The sequence below is a fragment of the Microcaecilia unicolor genome, chromosome 2 (assembly GCF_901765095.1).
Source record: "Microcaecilia unicolor chromosome 2, aMicUni1.1, whole genome shotgun sequence".
Taxonomy (NCBI): domain Eukaryota; kingdom Metazoa; phylum Chordata; class Amphibia; order Gymnophiona; family Siphonopidae; genus Microcaecilia; species Microcaecilia unicolor.
In genome coordinates this window covers 487,285,405-487,305,438 of record NC_044032.1, presented here as the reverse complement: position 1 = coordinate 487,305,438, position 20,034 = coordinate 487,285,405, and the positions used below count along the sequence as shown (strand labels likewise).

The following is a 20,034-nucleotide window of genomic DNA, read 5'->3' as shown; positions in this document are numbered from 1 at the left end:
TTACCTTCATAATCTCCCATTGTCTCTTTAAAGGAGTAGGTTAGAGGCCACCTAGTCATTCTATTCGTGTATCTGAGAAACTGTCTTTAGAAAATGTTGATATACAACAATAAAGATTAAGCTGTGGACTTTTAAAGAAGCTATGCAATGTCAATACTTCAACCCTTACATTATGAAATTATTTACTGGAAGAATATAATGGCATGTGAGATAAAGATATATATCATACAACAGTAATTAAGACACCTCAATTTACTTCTTGATTGAAAAAAAATTTAAGCCTGAATCCTTCCACCTCCATTAGTGAAAGCACAAGAACAGCAACTGCTTAAGGCCAGGAAAAGAATGAGGAACCATCTTTTAGCAAGTTTACATTACATCTTGACACAGCACTGGATAAGCACATACACCATGGATTGTTTTATTTGTATTCATTTGCATTCTTTTGGTTTAATCACAGACTAGTAGCATTAAACCTAGAGAACATTTAAACCCAAATGTGTGTAGTTCAACATCACTATAATCAAATTCATTTAGTTTGCAGGCCAATTTCATGTTTACCAGAATCATCTTCAGATCTGGGAGAAGTCAGAATGGCAAACTTTGTGTTATAGCGAGCTTTCTGTTTATCACTCAGCATGTTCCACTGTGATTCAAGCAATTCTTCAATTTCATCTCTGGACGCATCTGGATGTTCAGCAATCACCTACAGAAAGGAAATGTAAAAGTGACCAAAAATTGGAATCTCTTTCTAGTAACAGACCTCAAAAGACAAAAGATGTAAACTTGCTTTTCTCAATCAAGGGAAAATTAGGTTCTTACCTTGGTAATTTTCTTTCCTTTAGTCATAGCAGATGAATTCATTACGAATGGGTTGTGTCCATCAAACAGCAGGGGGAGATAGAGAGCACTGAAAACCCATAGTGCCTCATGGCCAGCTAGCTCCATTTGCCTCTTCAGTATTTGAAGCTTCCAAAGCAGTATTACATCGCAAAGTAGCATAACATGAACTTTCCTCACAGCGGATGAACGCCCCAGAACAGGAGCAATAACACAAAGGAGGGATGAACTCAACCTCCTGTAGCAGAACAGAAATCCTGAAGACTGTTTTCCAACTTCTCCCAATGAGGGAACATATCTACAGGAACAACTGAACATAAAACAACATCAATCACACAATGAATCACTGAGGGAGGGCTCATGGATTCATCTGCTATGACTAAAGGAAAGAAAATTACCAAGGTAAGAACCTAATTTTCCCTTCCTTGTCATCAAGCAGACAAATCCATTATGAATGGGATGTATCAAAGCAATCCCTATATAGGGTGGGAACAAGCCACACCACGTGCCAGCACTTGTGCTCCAAAAGGCGCGTCTCTCCTGGCAGCCACATTCAGCCTGTAATGTCGGGCAAAAGAGAGCTTAGAAGCCCTTGTCGCTGCACTGCATATCTCTTGAAGAGAGAGTGCTCCAGTTTCAGCCCAGGAAGAGGAAATCGCTCTTGTGGAATGTGCCTTAAAGGCTTCAGGCGGAGGCCGGCCAGACAGCAGATAGGTTGAAAAAATAGCTTCCTTGAGCCAACGGGCTACAGTGGCTTTAGACGCTGGAGACCCTCTGCACGGACCTGACAACAGGACAAAAAGATGGTCAGAGGTCCTAAAAGCATTTGACATGAGTAGATACTGCAACAGAGCCCTTCGCACATCTAGGAGGTGCAATTGCACAAAGGCTTCCGGAAACTCCTCTCTGGAAAAAGAAGGTAGGAAAATAGGGTGGTTTAGGAGAAATGCTGAAACCACCTTAGGCAGGAAGGAAGGCACCGTACGTACCATAACTCCGGACTCAGAATTGCAGAAAAGGGTCTCGACAGGACAGCGCCTTGAGCTCAGACACCCATCTCGCCGAAGTAATGGCCACCAAAAAGACTATCTTTAGGGTCACATTCTTTTCTGAAGCTCGCCTTAGCGGCTCGAAGGGCCTTTAAAACTAACCCCAGGTTCCAGACCGGATACGGAGCCTGCACGGGAGGACGGAGCCGAAGCACCCATCTAACAAACCGTGCTACATCCGGATAAGCAGCCAGAGAGGGGCCAGCGACCTTCCTTCGAAAACATGCTAAGGCTGCCACTTGAACACGCAGGGAATTATAGGCAAGGCCTTTTTGTAAACCATCCTGCAAAAAGTCAAGTATCGGCGAGACAGAAGCACGCATGGGTGTGATCGCTTTAGAATCACACCAAGCCTCAAAATTGGCGCCAAATCCTGGAATAAGCCACGGAAGTGGAATGCTTGCGGGCCTATAGGAGAGTGGAAATGACTTTACTGGAATTACCCGTGTCTCTCAATTGCGCCCTCTCAATAGCCATGCCGTAAGACCAAAGTGGCAGGCGTCCTCCATGGTCACCGGTCCCTGTGACAACAGATTCGGTACCAGAGGCAAAGGAAGGGGAGCCTCTACTAGCATCTGCAGGAGGTCCGCATTCCAAGGCCTCCTGGGCCAATCCAGGGCAATGAGAACCACCTCTCCTTGATGAAGCCGAATCCGCAGGAGCACTCGCCCTATCAAGGGCCATGGAGAGAACACATACAGGAGGCCCAGAGGCCAGGGTTGTGCCAAAGCATCCAACCCCGCCGAGCGAGGATCTCTCCGTCTGCTGTAAAAGCACGGGACTTTGGCATTTGCGCTTCAGGCCATAAGATCTGCTACGGGCGTCCCCCACTTGGCACAGATCTGAAGAAACACTTTGTCTGGCAGTTCCCACTCCGCTGGGTCGATTTGATGCCTGCTTAGATAATCGGCTTGCACGTTGCTCTGACCTGCAATGTGTGCTGCTGACAGAAACTGCAGATGTAGCTCAGCCCAGTGGCAAATCTGCACGGCCTGCGCGGCCAGTGCTCTGCACTGAGTGCTGAGTTGTCGATTTATGTAAGCCACTGCTGTCGTGTTGTCCGACAGAACTCTGACAGCCAATCCTTCCAGGGTCGAGTGAAAGGCCAGAAGCGCCTGGAAAATCGCTTTCAACTCTAAGCGATTGATGGACCACTCCGACTCCTTGGGTGTCCAGAGACCCTGGGCATGCCTTCCCCGGCAATGTGCACCCCAGCCCTTCAGGCTGGCATCTGTTACCACCAGGCACCAATCGGGGAGCGCCAGCAGCATTCCTCGCCGCAGCATGCTGTCTGAGAGCCACCACTCCATACTGAGCCGGGCCGCAGGGAGCCACTTGAGTCTGCACTGATAATCCTGAGAAATTGGAGATCATCGTTGAAGCAGGGAACACTGTAGAGGTCTTAGGTGCGCTCTCGCCCAGGGCACCACTTCCAAGGCAGACGTTATCGACCCTAACAGCTGGACAATGTCCCAAGCTCGCGGGCGAGGCATCCTCAGGAGCAGACGGACCTGATTCTGAAGCTTGCACCACCTTTGCTCAGGTAGATAAACAAACCCCGAGGCCGTGTCGAACCGGACCCCCAAATATTCTAGAGATTGAGAGGGGGTCAGGTGACTTTTGGCTATATTGATGACCCAGCCCAGAGATTGAAGTACTGAGACTACTCTGGCTACCACCTGATGACTCTCCTCTGTCGAGTCCGCTCTGATGAGCCAGTAGTCAAGGTACGGGTGAACCCGGATTCCCTCTCGCCTGAGAAAGGCAGCTACCACCACCATTACCTTGGAAAAGATTCGGGGAGCTGTGACGAGGCCAAAAGGCAAGGCCCAAAACTGGAAATGTTTTCCAATCACCGCAAACCGCTGAAACCTTTGGTGCAGGGGCCAAATAGGAATGTGCAAGTAAGCTTCTTTCAGGTACAGAGATGCAAGAAACTCTCCCGGCTGTACCGCCGCAATGACGGAGCGCAGGGTTTCCATGCGAAAATGCCACACTCAGAGACTTGTTGACTTCTTTTAAGTCGAGGATGGACCGAAAACACCCACCTTTTCGCGGCACCACAAAGTAAATGGAGTAACGGCCTGAGCCGTGTTCGGCGAGAGGCACCGGGGACACCGTCCCTAGGTGAATCAAGCCTTGCAAGGTCTCCTCTACTGCCACCCGTTTGACGGCAGAAACGTATCGGGACTCCACAAACACGTCTCTCACCGGGGCGTTGAATTCTATTATGTAGCCATCTCTGATCAGGTCCAAAACCCACTGATCTGAGGATATCTTGACCCACTCCTCGAGAAAGAGGGAAAGACATCCTCCTATTGCAGGAATCAAGGAGAGGGCCAGCGCACCATCATTGAGAAGGTCGCCCTTGAACTCCAGGCCTTGAGCAGGTCGCTGCGGAACGCTTCTCCGAATGAAAGGAGTTCCTCTGCGAGAAGTGAACCCAGAACGCCCCGGGCGGTACCTTCTAGCTTCACGGAAGCGAGGTCTGTAAGAGAAGAGAACCACCTGACCCTTGGAAGGCCGCGGCCTATCCTCGGGTAAGTGCTGGGGTTTAGCTTCCCCCAGGCCTATAACAATATTCTCCAACTCCTCACCAAATAGGAGAAGGTCTCGAAAGGGCAACTTCACCAACCTTTGCTTAGAGGCCATGTCAGCCGCCCAATGCCATAGCCACAACAGGCGGCGAGCCGCCACCGCCACAACCATCTGTTTAGCCGAAGCTCTGACCAGATCATAAAGGGTGTCAGCCAAGAAAGACAAGGCCTACTCCATCCACGGTGCCACCTCCGCAAGGGGCTCCGCTCCATCTCCAGGCTGTTCCACTGCCTGTTGTAACAAAGCAAGGCAGGCTCGGGTAGCGTAACAGCTGCATGCAGACGCCCGTAAGGATAGGCCTGAAATCTCAAAGGACCGCTTTATAGCTGATTCAAGGCATCGGTCCTGCATGTCCTTCAGGGCAACTCCTCCTTCTACTGGGAGGGTAGTTCCGTTTGTCACAGCCGTGACTAGGGCATGCACTTTAGGCACAGCTAGGCGCACCAAATGCTCATTTAAGAGGGTATAATTGCCCCATAGCCCTGGCGACTTTCAAAGGCCCCTCGAGGTCAGCCCATTGAGCCGAAATAAGCTCTTGGATGGAGTCATGCAAAGGAAAGGCTCGACCAGGCGTCTTAGTACTTGTCATCCTCGGATTAGCAGAGGAGAGCTCAGCACTCGCAGGATCTTCAATAGAGAGGGCCTGCAGTGCATTAGAAATCATCGCTGGAAGCTCATCGCAGTGGAAAATCCTCACTACGGAAGGATCATCTGGATTCAGTGGAAATCCTGCACCTTCCTCGGGCTCTCCAGACCACGAGGGCCTGCCAGACCCATCAGACTCCTCACATCCCAACCACAGGGGGGGGGGGGGGGGGGGGGGCGTTACTCTCTGAAGTGGAATCCACCCTTCTGCGCTTGTCCTGCAGCCATCTGTCAAGGGAAAACGCACCCAACGGCAATTCAAGACAGGCTCCACTGGCGGGGACACAGGCAGCCGAGCCGATTGAGACCCCTATGGGAAAGCTCTTTTTAACATAAATGCTTTATGCAGCAGCAAAACAAACTCAGGGGAGAATGGCTCATCCTGGCCTCCCGGTTCCAGTCTGGGGGAAATGGCTCTCATATTAGCCTCCATACGAGACTCCCCTCCAGGCTCAAACCCCTCCGCCTCAGGGGGGTCGTGCCATGCTGTTCCAAAATGGCGCCTGCTGCCAGCTCCACGGAGCTGGTAGAAACCTCACTTGCCATGCTCGGGCCGGCTCAGACTTCAGAAGAGCACGATTTACAGAGCCCTACTGCTGATCTGCACCTGCCACAACCGGAACAGCGCTTAAAAACCTCCATAGCCCTCGCCGAAAAACGACGGGAAATTCAAAGTCATCCCGAACGCGGGCCCTCCCCTGAGGAGCTACAAAATGCTCTTACCTCTTCGGATCGAGTCCACAGAACTCTGATCCGCAGCACAATGAGAAGGAAACCTCTGTTCTGAGATCGCAGCGCTTCCAGCGCGACACAACTTTATTTTTTTTTTTTTAACGCTGTGAGGAAAGTTAGAGGCAACAGTGAGAGAGGCAAACTTCCAACTCCGGAGGATCAGTAGAGTGGGAAAGGCAGGGAAAGGACTAACCAATATGCCTGCATCCACATGGAAGTGGGAAAGGCAGAGACAGGGCGAGCCTATGTGTCTGCACCCACATCGGGGGGAGGGTAAGGCAGGGAAATGGCAAACCTATGTGTCTTTAAAGTGGGCACCATCAGCCACAACTGGCAAAAGCACAGGAGCCACCCCAGGCAGAATTCTGCAGTAGCTGAAAAAGCTGCATCCACCCTGCTGGGGAGATAGAGAATACTGAAGAGGCAGATGGAGCTAGCTGGCCAAGAGGTTTATCAGTGCTATCTCCCCCTGCTGGCTGATGGACACAACCCACTCATAATGGATTCATCTGCTTGATGACAAGGAATGGCAGATTCGCGCCAAAAACGTCCCAATCGCGGGCCCTCCCCAGAGGAGCTACAAAACGTTCTTACCTCACCAGACCGAGTCCCAGAGCTCTGGTCACGCTGCACAATCAGAAGAAAACCTCTTTTCTGGAATCGCAGCACCAAAGCGCGACAACTTTTTTTTTTTAACGCTGTGAGGAAAGTTAGAGGCAACAGCAATAGAGGCAAATTTCCAACTCCGGAGGATCAGTAGAGTGGGAAAGGCAGGGAAAGGACAAACCAATTTGCCTGCATCCACAAATGAAAGTGTGGGCAAAGACAGGGACAGGGCAAACCTATGTGTCTACATCCACATCGGGGGCCGGGTAAGGCAGGGAAAGGGCAAACCTATGTGCCTTTAAAGTGGCCACCACCAGCCACAACACCCCGGCTACAACTGGCCAAAGCACAGGAGCCACCCTAGGCAGATTTCTGAAGGAGCTGAATAAGCTGCGTCCACCCTGCTGGGGAGATAGAGAATACTGAAGCAGATGAAGCTGGCTGGCCATGAGGCACTATGGTTTTTCAGTGCTATCTCCCCCTGCTGGTTGATAGACACAACCCATTCGAATTGGATTAATCTGCTTGATGACAAGGAAATTCTAGATTGCATCTAGTCCATTTTGAACCAAACTAGCAAATATTAAAAAACATTTGTAATGGGTATATTGTAGTTAACACACATTCCAACCCATAGTACTGGATGTACTATAATCTTTCTAGTTCACAAAAGAGGATGGGCTACCCTTCCCAGGAAAGTCTGAGACTTGGCTACAGAAGAGTAGAGATGGGCATTCGTTTGAAAGGACACAGGAAATGTCAACAATATATCCTATGTCATTGAATACTGTTACCAAACAAAATGATCAGAAAAAATGCATTTCATGTGTTGCCATTTGCAAATTACAGTACTGTAAACACTATTTCAGAAACAGCATGTACCTTTCCCGATAGTGTAACCACCATACATGTACAAACCAATGCTCAAGAAAAAAAAGTGTGCCTTCTTTCTACATAGTGCGCACCATTATTGGAAACTGAAAACAAGATGGCAAACAAAACCCTAAATGAAAAAAAAAAAAAAAAAAAAAAAATTACAAATTTTCTGACAGCCCAACCTAGCACAGGGCAACAGGGGAGACAAGTACTCAAAATTCTTTCCTCTGACAAGAGCAGGAAGATGAAGCAGCAACAGTTGGGGGGGTGGGGGTAGAGAAGAAAAAGGAACATTACAAGAGCAGTGAAGGTGATTTCAGGACCATATGATTAGAAGTCCGCAAAGGCATAGACTGCGTTCTCGATATGAAGTGACATAAGTGAAAGAGGAGGGAAAGGCGCAGTGTAACCACCAGGGCTCTTCCATGAGAAAAATAAGATGATTGAGAAAATAAAACTTTTATACTTCAAGAGACCTGACACAGCACTGTGTATCAGCAGGATCTAAAAACAACAATAATGAGCATACCATTAAGGGTTAAAAGACTGAACATCTAACAGATACTAAAGTATATAAAAAGACATTTTTAAAAAATGTATAAATACGTAGTGATAAAAATTAAATAATGTAATCTCATATAAAATATTATAAGAAAGTATGCAAAACAGGATAAACTCCACGTTGAAATAAACAAGGACAAAATATGTTAAAACTATACTGAAAGTACCAGACAATAAAGGACAAAATATACTGAGAAAATACCAAATAAAACAGCTGAAATATTTGAAAAATTTAAAAGACCAGGAAAAGTGTGAGAAAATTGTAAAGTTGCAGGGAAAACACACACCTGTCTTAAAAGAGGAAGAGTATAGCCAACTGTAATCACTGGAAAAACCGTACGTAAAGAGACGCAAAGGCGTAAAATCAAACAGTGATGGTCAAAGTGCTTGTGCATATGTCAGGATATGTTGGTGAAAATATATAATTGATAAAGGAGACACAAGATTATACCTCTCAAAAGTAGGGCACAACAATCATCCAGAGGTGATGCCTTTATGAATCCTTTTTAATTTAGTTTGGTGTAAACACAAGTAAATAACCTAATACACTGAAAAAAATCAAGTTGAGAAAGTGAGACTTACTAATGTTTCCACGAATCTAAGTAACTGGAATCACTTTCGTACGCGGTATGCACAGTGGAGATTTAAATGTGTTTCTTCACTTGTGTTACATTGTAATGAGAACATGTCTTTGCGGCCTTTTTCACCCTGCAATGTGGATTACATCACTCCCATGTTCGGTATTACGATTAATCTTTTACGTCCCTTGATTATGAGTATTTATGCACTTTTTGTCAACTATTTGCATTTTCACTGCTCACGATATATCCTTGTTTTTATGATGTCATCTATCCTCACTTTGAATGGGCTGTGTTGGCAATGTCGTGCGACTTAAACAGACCCTTTAATGTTTTTCTTCTCATTATAGCTCAACTTAGTGGCATATGTGTAAGATTTCTTTCATAAAGATCCCTTTCAAAAAGAACTCTGAATTTTTTGAAGTAAGCTAAGAAAATTCAGTTTTATTTATTTTTCTGGTTCACATTCTGGTGTCAGTTATCTCATTTGCTTATTTGTAGTTTTAATGGTTGGTTGTATTTTAAGAGTTATTTTAATTTTTAAATGTCTCTCCTGTTTTTATTTTGTTTGATATTTAGTTTTGTGGTTTGTATATGAAACGTACTTTTATCTCATTTCTTTGAAAATACATGGGAACATAACATGATATGACATGCAATGAGATATTTAACTATCTAGGTAGTGTTTATATGTATTGCATATATCAGGTTATGTTTCAATATGCACATTTATATACATGTTCTTATTTATTATTTCTGTATTTTGTTAGACCCCTGATGCAGGCGCTTGGTCGCCAAAACATAGCCCGTGTTGTTTCTTTTCAATAAAGAACTTCCCATTGTCCTGTTACTGGAAACTGGACCCACAAGTGATGTGATTAAATTTGCAGATGACAAAAAAGGGAAAATTAGGTACTTACCTTGGTAATTTTCTTTCCTTTAGTCATAGCAGATGAAGCCATTACGTATGGGTTATGTCCATCAACCAGCAGGGGAGATAGAGAGCACTCAAACTTTCACAGTGCCCTCTTGGCCAGCTAGCTCCACTGCCTCTTCAGTATTTGAAGCTTCCAAAGCAGTATGGCAAACCGCAATGGGAATCACAAGAGCTTTCCTCACAGCGAACGATGGCCCATCACAAGGGCATGAACTCATAAAGGAGGGAATGCACATCCTCCTGGAGGGAATAAACTCATCCTCCTTATTGTATAAGTGGAGGGGAACACACGCGCCTCCTGGAGGGAATCACACATCCTCCCAACACACTGGAGGGAATGAACTCATCCTCCTATTTATAGAACTGGAGGGGAACACACGCGCCTCCTGGAGAGAATCAACACATCCTCCAAATAAAAACATGCTGGAGGGAATGAACACATCCTCCTAAATTTAAACTGAACATGAATCCTGAAGATTGTTTTCCAACTTTCTCCCAAGGAAGGAACTTCACGAAATTAGAACAGAACCTGAAAAACAGATTCAAAGCATACAGACAATCATACAGGGAGGGCTTCATCTGCTATGTCTAAAGGAAAGAAAATTACCAAGGAAAGAACCTAATTTTCCCTTCCTTGTCATCAAGCAGATGAAGCCATTACGTATGGGATGTAACAAAGCAATCCCTAGATAGGGTGGGAACAAGCCACACCACGCGCTAGCACTTGTGCACCAAAACGCGCATCCCTCCTGGCAGCCACATCCAGCCTGTAATGTCGGGCAAAGGAGAGCTTAGAAGCCCATGTTGCTGCACTGCATATCTCTTGAAGAGAGAGTGCTCCAGTTTCAGCCCAAGAGGAAGAAATCGCTCTAGTAGAATGTGCCTTAAAGGCTACAGGCGGAACCCTGCCGGCCAGCAGATAAGCTGAAAAGATAGTTTCTTTGAGCCAGCGGGCAATAGTGGCTTTAGACGCTGGAGACCCTCTGTGAGAACCGGATAGCAAAACAAACAGATGATCAGAAGTCCTGAAAGAGTTAGTAACTCGCAGATACTGCAGCAGAGTCCTGCGCACATCCAAAAGGTGCAGCTGCCCAAAAGATTCTGGACACTCTTCCTCTGAAAAAAAAGAGGGCAAGAAAATAGGCTGGTTTAGGTGAAAGGCTGAAACCACCTTAGGCATAAAGGAAGGCACGGTCCGAACCGTGACTCCGGACTCTGAAAATTGCAGAAATGGGTCTCTACAGGACAGCGCCTGGAGCTCTGACACCCGTCTCACCGAGGTAATGGTCACCAGAAAAACAGCCTTCAGTGTCAAATCTTTCTCCGATGCTCGCCGAAGCGGCTCAAAAGGAGATGCCTGCAGGGTTTTCAAAACTAGCCCCAGGTTCCAAGCTGGACAGGGTGCTCGCACTGGAGGTCGGAGCCGAAGCACCCCTCTAAGAAACCATGCCACATCTGGGTGAGCAGCCAAAGACACGCCTTCCACATTACCACGAAGGGAGGCCAACGCTGCCACCTGCACCCGCAGGGAATTATAGGCCAAGCCTTTTTGTACACCTTCCTGCAAAAAGTCCAGAATCGGCGAGACAGGAGCCCGCATTGGAACAATGGCTCTGGAAGCACACCAAGACTCAAACAGGCACCAAATCCTGGCATATGCCACGGAAGTGGACCGCTTGCGGGCTTGCAGGAGAGTGGAAATAACTTTATTGGAATAACCTTTATCCCTCAATTGCGCCCTCTCAATAGCCAGGCCGTAAGACCAAAGCGGCCGGCGTCCTCCATGGCTACCGGTCCCTGAGTCAACAGGTTCAGTACCAGAGGTAACGGCAGAGGAGCCTCCAGGAGCATCTGTCGGAGGTCTGCATACCAAGGTCTCCTTGGCCAATCCGGGGCGATGAGGACCACTTCTCCTGGGTGCAGCCGAATCCGCAAGAGCAGGCGCCCTATCAAGGGCCATGGGGGAAACACATAAAGTAGACCCGGAGGCCAGGGTTGAGCCAAGGCATCCAACCCCGCTGAGCGAGGATCTCTCCGTCTGCTGAAGAAGCACGGGACTTTGGTATTGGCACTTGTCGCCATTAGAGCCATCACGGGCTTGCCCCATTTGGCACAGATCTGCAGGAATACTTCGTCTGCCAGATTCCATTCTGCTGGATCGATCTGATGCCTGCTCAGATAATCGGCCTGCACATTGCTCTGACCTGCAATATGAGCTGCCGACAGACACTGAAGATGCAGCTCGGCCCAGTGGCAAATCAGTTCGGCCTGCCCGGCTAGTGCTCTGCACCTTGTTCCGCCTTGTCGATTTATATAGGCCACCGTTGTCGTGTTGTCCGACATCACTCTGATAACCAATCCTTCCAGGGTCACTTGAAAAGCCAGAAGCGCCTGAAACACCGCTTTCAACTCTAGGCGGTTGATGGACCACTCCGACTCCTCGGGTGTCCATAGACCCTGGGCATGCTTCCCCTTGCAGTGTGCGCCCCAGCCCTTCAGGCTGGCATCTGTTACCACCAGGCACCAAACGGGGAGCGTCAGCAGCATTCCTCGCCGCAGCATGCTGTCCGAGAGCCACCACTCCATGCTGAGTCAGGCCGCAGGGAGCCAAGTAAGTCTGCATTGGTAATCCTGAGAAATAGGAGACCATCTCCGGAGTAGGGAATACTGTAGAGGTCTCAGGTGCTCTCTCGCCCAGGGTACCACTTCCATCGTGGCAGTCATCGATCCCAGCAGCTGGACAATGTCCCAAGCTCGCGGGCGGGGCATCCTCAGGAGCAGACGGACCTGATTCTGAAGCTTGCACCGCCTTAGCTCGGGTAGGAACACATAGCCCGAGACTGTGTCGAACCTGGCCCCCCAAAACTCTAGAGATTGTGAAGGGGACAGGTGACTTTTGGCCATATTGACGACCCAGCCTAGAGACTGCAGTACTGAGACCACTCTGGCTGTAGCTTGTAAGCTCTCTGTTGCAGAGTCTGCTCTGATGAGCCAGTCGTCTAGGTACGGGTGAACCCTGATACCTTCTCGCCTGAGAAAAGCAGCTACTACCACCATTACCTTCGAAAAGGTTCGGGGAGCTGTGGCGAGGCCAAAAGGCAAGGCCCTGAACTGGAAATGTTTTCCCAACACCGCAAACCTCAGAAACTTCTGGTGCGGGGGCCAAATCGGTATGTGCAACTAAGCTTCTTTCAGGTCTAGAGACGTGAGAAACTCTCCTGGCTGTACCTCCGCAATGACGGAGCGCAGGGATTCCATGGGGAAATGCCGCACTCTCAGGAACTTGTTCACTTCTTTTAAGTCTAGAATAGGGCGAAAGGACCCACCTTTTCGCGGCACCACAAAGTAGATGGAGTATCGGCCGCAGCCTTGCTCGGCGGGAGGCACCGGGGTCACTGCCCCTAACTGAATCAGACCTTGTAAAGTCTCCTCCACCGCCGCCCGTTTGACGGCAGAACCGCATCGGGACTCCACAAACACGTCTCTTACTGGGGCATTCAATTCTATTCTGTATCCATCTCTGATCAGGTCCAGAACCCACTGATCTGAGGAAATCTTGGCCCACTCCTCGACAAAGAGGGAAAGCAGTCCTCCGATGACAGGCATCGAGGAGAGGGCCGGCGCACCATCATTGAGAGGGTCGCCCCTGAACTCCTGGTCTTGAGCCACCAGCTGCGGAACGCTTGTCCGAGCGAAAGGAGTTCCTCTGCTGACCACGGGCACGTGAAGTGAACCCAGCAGAACGCCCCGGGCGGTACCTTCTAGCTTCACGAAAGTGAGGTCTGTACGAGGAGTGGACCGCCTGGCCCTTAAGAGGAAGGCCTCTGCCGATCTTCGGGCAAGCGCTGGGGTTTTGGATCAGCCAGGCCTTTCACAATTTTCTCCAACTCCTCACCAAATAGGAGAAGTCCTTGAAAAGGCAACTTCACCAACCTTTGCTTAGAGGCCATGTCCGCTGCCCAGTGTCGTAGCCACAGACGACAGCGAGCCGCCACTGCTACTGCCATTTGTTTAGCCGAAGCTCTGACAAGGTCATAAAGGGCATCAGTCAGAAAGGACAAGGCCACCTCCATCCGCGGAGCCACATCCAAGAAGGGCTCCGCTCCATCTCCGGGCTGAGCCACTGCCTGTTGCAGCCAAGCTAGGCAGGCTCTAACAGCATAACAGCTGCATGCAGACACCCGAACAGTGAGACCTGCAATTTCAAAGGACCGTTTCAATGCTGTTTCCAGCCTATGGTCTTGAACGTCCTTCAGGGCAACACCTCCTTCAACAGGGAGGGTAGTTCTCTTTGTCACCGCAGTGACTAGAGCATCCACTGTAGGCATTTGAAAACGAGCCATATGTCCCTCACGCAGAGGGTATAACTGCCCCATAGCCCTGGAAACTCTCAAAGGTCCCTCGGGGTCAGCCCACTGAGCCGAAACAAGCTCTAGGATGGAGTCATGCAAAGGGAAGGCCCGAGCAGCTTTCTTGGTAGTAGCCATCCTGGGATTACCCGAGGAGGCCATGCCACTGTCAGGATCTTCAATCGAGAGGGCCTGCAGGGTATCTGAAATAAGCGCTGGCAGCTCATCACGGTGGAAAATCCTCACCGCGGAGGGATCATCCAGATCCTGTGGTAAATCCGCACCTGACTCTGGTTCCTCAGACCAAGAACGTCTGACAGAGTTCTCCGAATCCTCACACCCCAACCACGGGGGGGGAAAAAGGTGCACCACAATCTGAAGGGGAATTAACCCTTCTGCGCTTATCTTTAGGCCAAGCATCCGGGAAAAAAACCTCACTGGGCAGTCCCAGGACAGAATCCATCGGGGGGGGGGGGGGCAATCAGAGGAGCCTCAGGCGACCCTTGAGGAAGGGCTCTTTTCATCATGTATGCTTTATGCAGCAAAAGCACAAAATCCGGGGAGAAAATCTCACCCTGGGCACCCAAATCCTGTCCGGTGCTACCCACTCCTGAAATAACCTCATCTCGAGGTGCCCCACCCGGCTCAGGTCTCTCCGTGTCCACGGAGACCGCGCCATGTGGTGTAAGCAAAATGGCGCCCGCTGCCAGCTCAGAGCGGGAAGAAACATCGGTCGCCATGCTCGGGCCGGCTCCTACGCCAGTACAGCACGATTTACAGAGCCCTGCTGCTGATTTGCGCTTGCCACAAGTGGAACAGCGCTTTACATTGTCCGCAGACATCGCCGAAAAACGGCGGTAAAATCCAAGATGGCGGTTTCGCGCCAAAACCGCCCCGATCGCGGGCCTACCCCGGAGGAGTTGGAAAACACTCTTACCTCAAAGGATCTAGTGTACAACTACGATCCTGCTGAAAATCAGGTCAAAAACCTCTGTTCCAGCGTCTCTGCGTTTAAAAACGTGACGCGACTTTTTTTTTTTTTTTAAGCTGTGAGGAAAGCAGAGGTATTGAAGACTCCGGAGGCTCAGATGAGTGGGAAAGGCAGGGAAAGGGCGAACCTATATGCCTGCATCCACTGTTGGTGGGTAAGGACAGAGAAAGCAAGGCAATATGTCCACATCCACAGAGGTATGGGTAAGGCAGGGAAAGGGCTAACCTATGTGCCTTTAAAGTGAAGCTGCTATAGCCTCCAACACCCCGGTTAACAACTGGCAAGCCAGGAACCACCTCCCAGCAGATTTTTCTGGAGCTCGAACAAGCTGCAGCCACCCTGCTAAGGGAGATAGAGAATACTGAAGAGGCAGTGGAGCTAGCTGGCCAAGAGGGCACTGTGAAAGTTTGAGTGCTCTCTATCTCCCCTGCTGGTTGATGGACATAACCCATACGTAAAGGCTTCATCTGCTTGATGACAAGGAAACTCTTATTTCCAGATATTTTGAGGGACATAAGGAAGAAACGAGAATTTTTGATATTGAAACCTGCCGTGTTACAACTAGGAGGTACATTTTATCTTCCCTGTAAGTGTATTGCATGTTACAATACACAGAAGTATGTTTTTGTGGAGCCATCTCACTTAACATCATTTGTAGCCTCAAAAGAACTGAAGGAGTGCAAAAGAATAAAGTCCTGTTAACTTCTCTTTCTAGATGCAAAATTGCTTTGAGAATGTTTTCCTTTTTCCTCCTATTTTCTATCTAGAATCCCCCAAATATAATGTGGACTTCAGTGTTGTTAAATATATTATTTATAATGTTTTGTTAAGTTGGTAACTCACTTTCCAATCAAGTGTAAACCCTTGAACTAAGATGTAAATTTATTAAAAATATATAAAAATAAATAAATAATTTTTTTTTTCTTTATTGGATACCTGATATTGTTGGTTGTGTTTATCCCCAAACACCTCCCTTCTAAGGGTAGCCAGTTAAGGGCTCCCAGAGGAGCTACCCGGCTCCCAACATCACCAGTTCCTGCAGACTTAAACCACTCACAACACTAAACAGGAGTCTGGCTCCAGGGTGTAAAAGTGACCCCTGAAGGTGACAGTGATGCTCTTATGAGCTGAAAAGAAAAATGTACTACCCTAGGAAAAAACTAGCCCAAGTACCTTCAAGTCGAATCTGAGGCCTAACCCAACCGAGACGTAGAGTCCAGCGGTAGAAGGTTAGGCAACCTCTGAAGAACCAATTCGCTGAAGCAAGCAGCAATGTGCAAGGGGAAAGCCTCCTCACGGAAGCCCAGAGGTACTTGTAGGAGATGAAGATAAGTCTTGCCACTGCCCATCTCCACTGTGCCACCCTTGCCAGGTTCCTTAAAGGCAACCGTTGCAGGGCTGCAATGATACAATGCACTCTGCTATACATAGGAAAGTACGCCGAAGCTTGCAGCAAGGATTGTTCAAGCTTGAGAGACCTCAGTCTCAAGGCTTCCCAGTAAACTTCAAACAACTGAGAATACAACTGAGAATATTCTCTTTTATCACCCAAGAAGCTAGGAGAAAATTCCCTACTCCATCAAGAGGTCATCGCACAAAGGAAATATAGTAATCCTGGGATGGAGACCATGTCCGTATTGCACACCCAGAGAACGGGGAAACCTCGAAAGGTAGAGCCAGAAAGTATTGGCCTCCATTACAATAGAAGTAAGAGAACTAATGTGCACCCAAGCACAAGGGATACCCAAACGTAGCCACTGCAGAGCACTGCCCATACTTTGTACCCAGGAAACAAAACAAGCAGCAACACTGGAAAATCACCATTTTGACTGTTATCCAATAAGGTAGGGGTGGCAATTAATCAAGCCTCAGTGAAAATATGGCTCCCGATACGGCACCAATAGCACTGAACTGGACCCAGCAACGGGACGGAAACCAGAAGCTGCCTAGGGTACAACAAATGTGGGCTGCACTGAGACCAGTCATGGGAGCTGAAGAGGACAGCAAACCTTGTAGAGACTGGGGGAAACCCAGTGTGATCATGCTGGACCTACAGTCGAAAGGCAGGAAAAACACCAGGCTCAGCCATGAGAAGGTTTCCTTCCTTCGAGTTCTCCAGCTGCCAGGGAGCCTCTGACTGCCTCTAGTGGACTAGTATGAAAAGTAGAGGCGAAAGTGGGAACTAAGTCCACTACGCGGGCCCCAATGAAACTCAAGTCATCTGCGCAGCAGGAAGGAGGGGAGAGGCAGAAAGGAACCGTCACCCTAAACGCACTCCTGGTTGTCAACATCACCACCAGGTGGGACCTGCCTCCCCATTTATTTATTTATTTTAAAGAAACAGCACACAGGAGCCCCAGCACTCAGGGAACCAAATGCTAAAGCAGGGAGAGAGAAATAACGAACAGCCTTTTATCCCTGGCATGTGAACAAAATGGCCGCCAAACCCCTGTCAGATCATCAGGATGAAGTTCCCGCACTGCGAACGCGCGGGAAAAGAGCCAGGCCGGACAAGTAAATAAATCTGCCACTACCAGAAACAGCAGAGGAAAAAATGCAGCTTAACTCACCCACCCCTAGGTCCTTCGAAAGAGCTGCCTGCTGCCCCAAGGTTGCAGGAGGTAGCTAGCGGATCCACTTTATTTATAGCCTTGATACTGAGAGCACCAGTATCTCTCCAAAAGCCATAGTGGGCTGACTTAGAGTGCCCAAACATTAATCCATAAAACTGCTCCTTTTGGTTTTTTTTTTAACGAAGGAGAAGAGAGAAGAGCTGGAGAGGATCACAGGGTGGGAGAGACCTGAGGTGACCAGGTGTACTCCCTAAAGGCGGCACCAATCAGCCGCACACCCCCTTAGCTCAACTGAACTGAGACCCAGAACAGGAGCGGCAAACAGATGAGACCAGAAGCTTGTCAAAGACCATCCATCCACCTGCTGGAGATAGAGATTACTGACTGGACTAGGAGAATGATGTCCCATATAGCACTTCAGTTCGGTGCTCTCTATCTCCACCTGCTGGTAGATGGACGCAACCCACAAGTCTCTGGATTCATCTGCTGTCGATACTAACCCATCTCCCTCCCCCCAATATGTGCCCATAAAGTCCCCATCGCATCTAGTAAGTTCTTTCCACCACACATCTCTCTCAACTCCAGCTGCTCAATGCTCTTTTGATCTCTCCCTGAGGAGATTATGTACCAGTGTTGCCCTCTCAATATGTAAAGTGCAGGTGCCTGACACTATGCTGTTCTCAAAGTCTCATGAGAAAACCACAGGGCTTCATCACCACTATGTGGATCCCTCTAGCAACAGCAGCTTCTTAGACATTGCGCTACTTCCTGATGGCTTGATAATTTTGCACAGAAATGGGCAAATTCTCTATTGAACAGAATTCTCCAAGTGTTGGTTTGTTTCCCTTCATTTATAATGCAATTGTATTTTCTACATTACTGCTATGATAGGAAACTTATTGCTACTTGTACCCAGACCTAGTCCAGACCTAATAATTACTATTAAGAAAACTTCATGCAATACTACTTCTAGTGTTTTGGTGATCATACTACAAAACGGGAACAAAATTATGTACATACACAAATATCTACTTCAAAAAAGTTATACAAACCTCATCTCTGTGTTTCTGACAAAAAACCAAAAACTGAGATACACTATCTCCTCTCCTACTCCGCGGAAGGGATGCACCAGATTTTTTTCTGTTTACAGGGACGTTTATCCCGCCTTTTAGTTCTGTCCATTCAGATGTTTCTTGGAGGGAGCATTTATCACTTGAGTACCCACTCTGTCTATAGCCATCATAGGTGGATAATTTTGATATCCGCCTCCTTTTATTAGGAATGTTTGCTTCTTTAGTCAAGAACTCTCCCATTTCCTCTAAAGGTTCCATAGTAATTCCAGCTTCCACTGCCACTTTGGGATTAAGATGAGGACGATCTCCAACATATACAAATGTAAATTTGGCTTTCCGCTCTTGAACAGACAAGTTTATTGCATCTTTTGCTTGCTTAAGACCTGCTTCCCATTGAACTTGCAATTTTCTTGACATAGGTTTCAGCAGCTAAAAAAAAAAAAAAAAGTCACAGTTAGCTTCTTCATTTGAGAACTCTTTAAAAAAAAAAAAAAAAAAATAGTCCCTCTATTCAAAAATTTAATACATTGACTTACAGTCCACCATTTTCATAGTTAACTATATCGAGCAGATTACATATAGCCCAACCCATCTTTTCAATTAAGCCATAGTGACTGATTAAATAGAAAAGTTGAAAGGCCCTTCTGGCAAATTAATCCAGTGCAAATTATCATAAAGTAGACACTGCCTTAGAAACACAGATACATAAGCAAACCAGAGCTAGCTGCTGTCAACAGGTACTAAGAGGACATGCTGAGGGGAAGAAAAACTTCACCAATGAGTATTTTACTTGCTGGGTAATTGTATTCAAACTTGGGAAAAGGTAGACATCAGTAATTTCAATTACTTTTGGGGGGTTTTTTCCACTTAACTCAGCTTAACAAAAGCAGTTTAGAGTGCAGTTTAGCATTTAAAGTTTGTTAGAGTTTCACAGAAAAACTGTTTTAGAGTATGACATAGCATTTATAAATATTTGCTGTTTTATCCATGACATAAGTATAAAGCATAGCCAGCAATTAGAGGAAGCCTCTGTTTAAGTCCAATTCACCCAGCCCTGATCTTTGATTTATAGGCTTTTAAGCCAATTAGAAGGCTTAATGGTTTATTAAAATTTTCTATAAAATGACTTTCCACCCAGCATAGCAAAACAGTGTCCAGTATTAAAAACAATAAAGGGAAAAGAACTCTTATTCATAAGAAAGAAATACAATAGTATGTATGTATGTATGTATAAATAAAAAAGAAAGACTCTGTGTATCCTGGGCACAACGCCTACATGGACAGGCAAACCTCCGAAAGTTATATGAAATTTAGGATAGTACATCTGAAGATGAATAGAAGCAGGAAGGCCATTTCAAAGGGAATGAGCAATACAATAAAAAGGCACAGTGCCTAATTGATTCAAAAGCTGCCAAACGAGCAGAAGGAATGTTTAAACAATCATATAAAGAACTTAACAAGTCTAGAAGGAGCACATGGAATGGTAAGAACGGAGAGATAAAAAGGAACATCAATATGGAGGGCCCTATAGGCCAAAGTAAGAATCTTGAATTTATTACATGAGTCACATGATCAATTCATTTAGCGTGGGCAAGTATCCTAATAGCAGTATTTTGAATGAATTGT

At 47.3% G+C, this 20,034-nt stretch overlaps 1 protein-coding gene across 1 annotated transcript in view; it reads right to left on the bottom strand.

Annotated features, from left to right (window-relative positions):
* Positions 1–20,034, bottom strand: part of NSD2 (nuclear receptor binding SET domain protein 2) — a 505,993-nt gene that overhangs the window by 392,996 nt on the left and 92,963 nt on the right. The window contains exons 5-6 of the mRNA XM_030191106.1: positions 18,388–18,837; positions 562–706 (exon numbers count right to left, since the gene is read on the bottom strand). Coding sequence (XP_030046966.1) covers positions 562–706; positions 18,388–18,837 — 595 coding nt within the window. The remainder of the gene's footprint in view (positions 1–561; positions 707–18,387; positions 18,838–20,034) is intronic.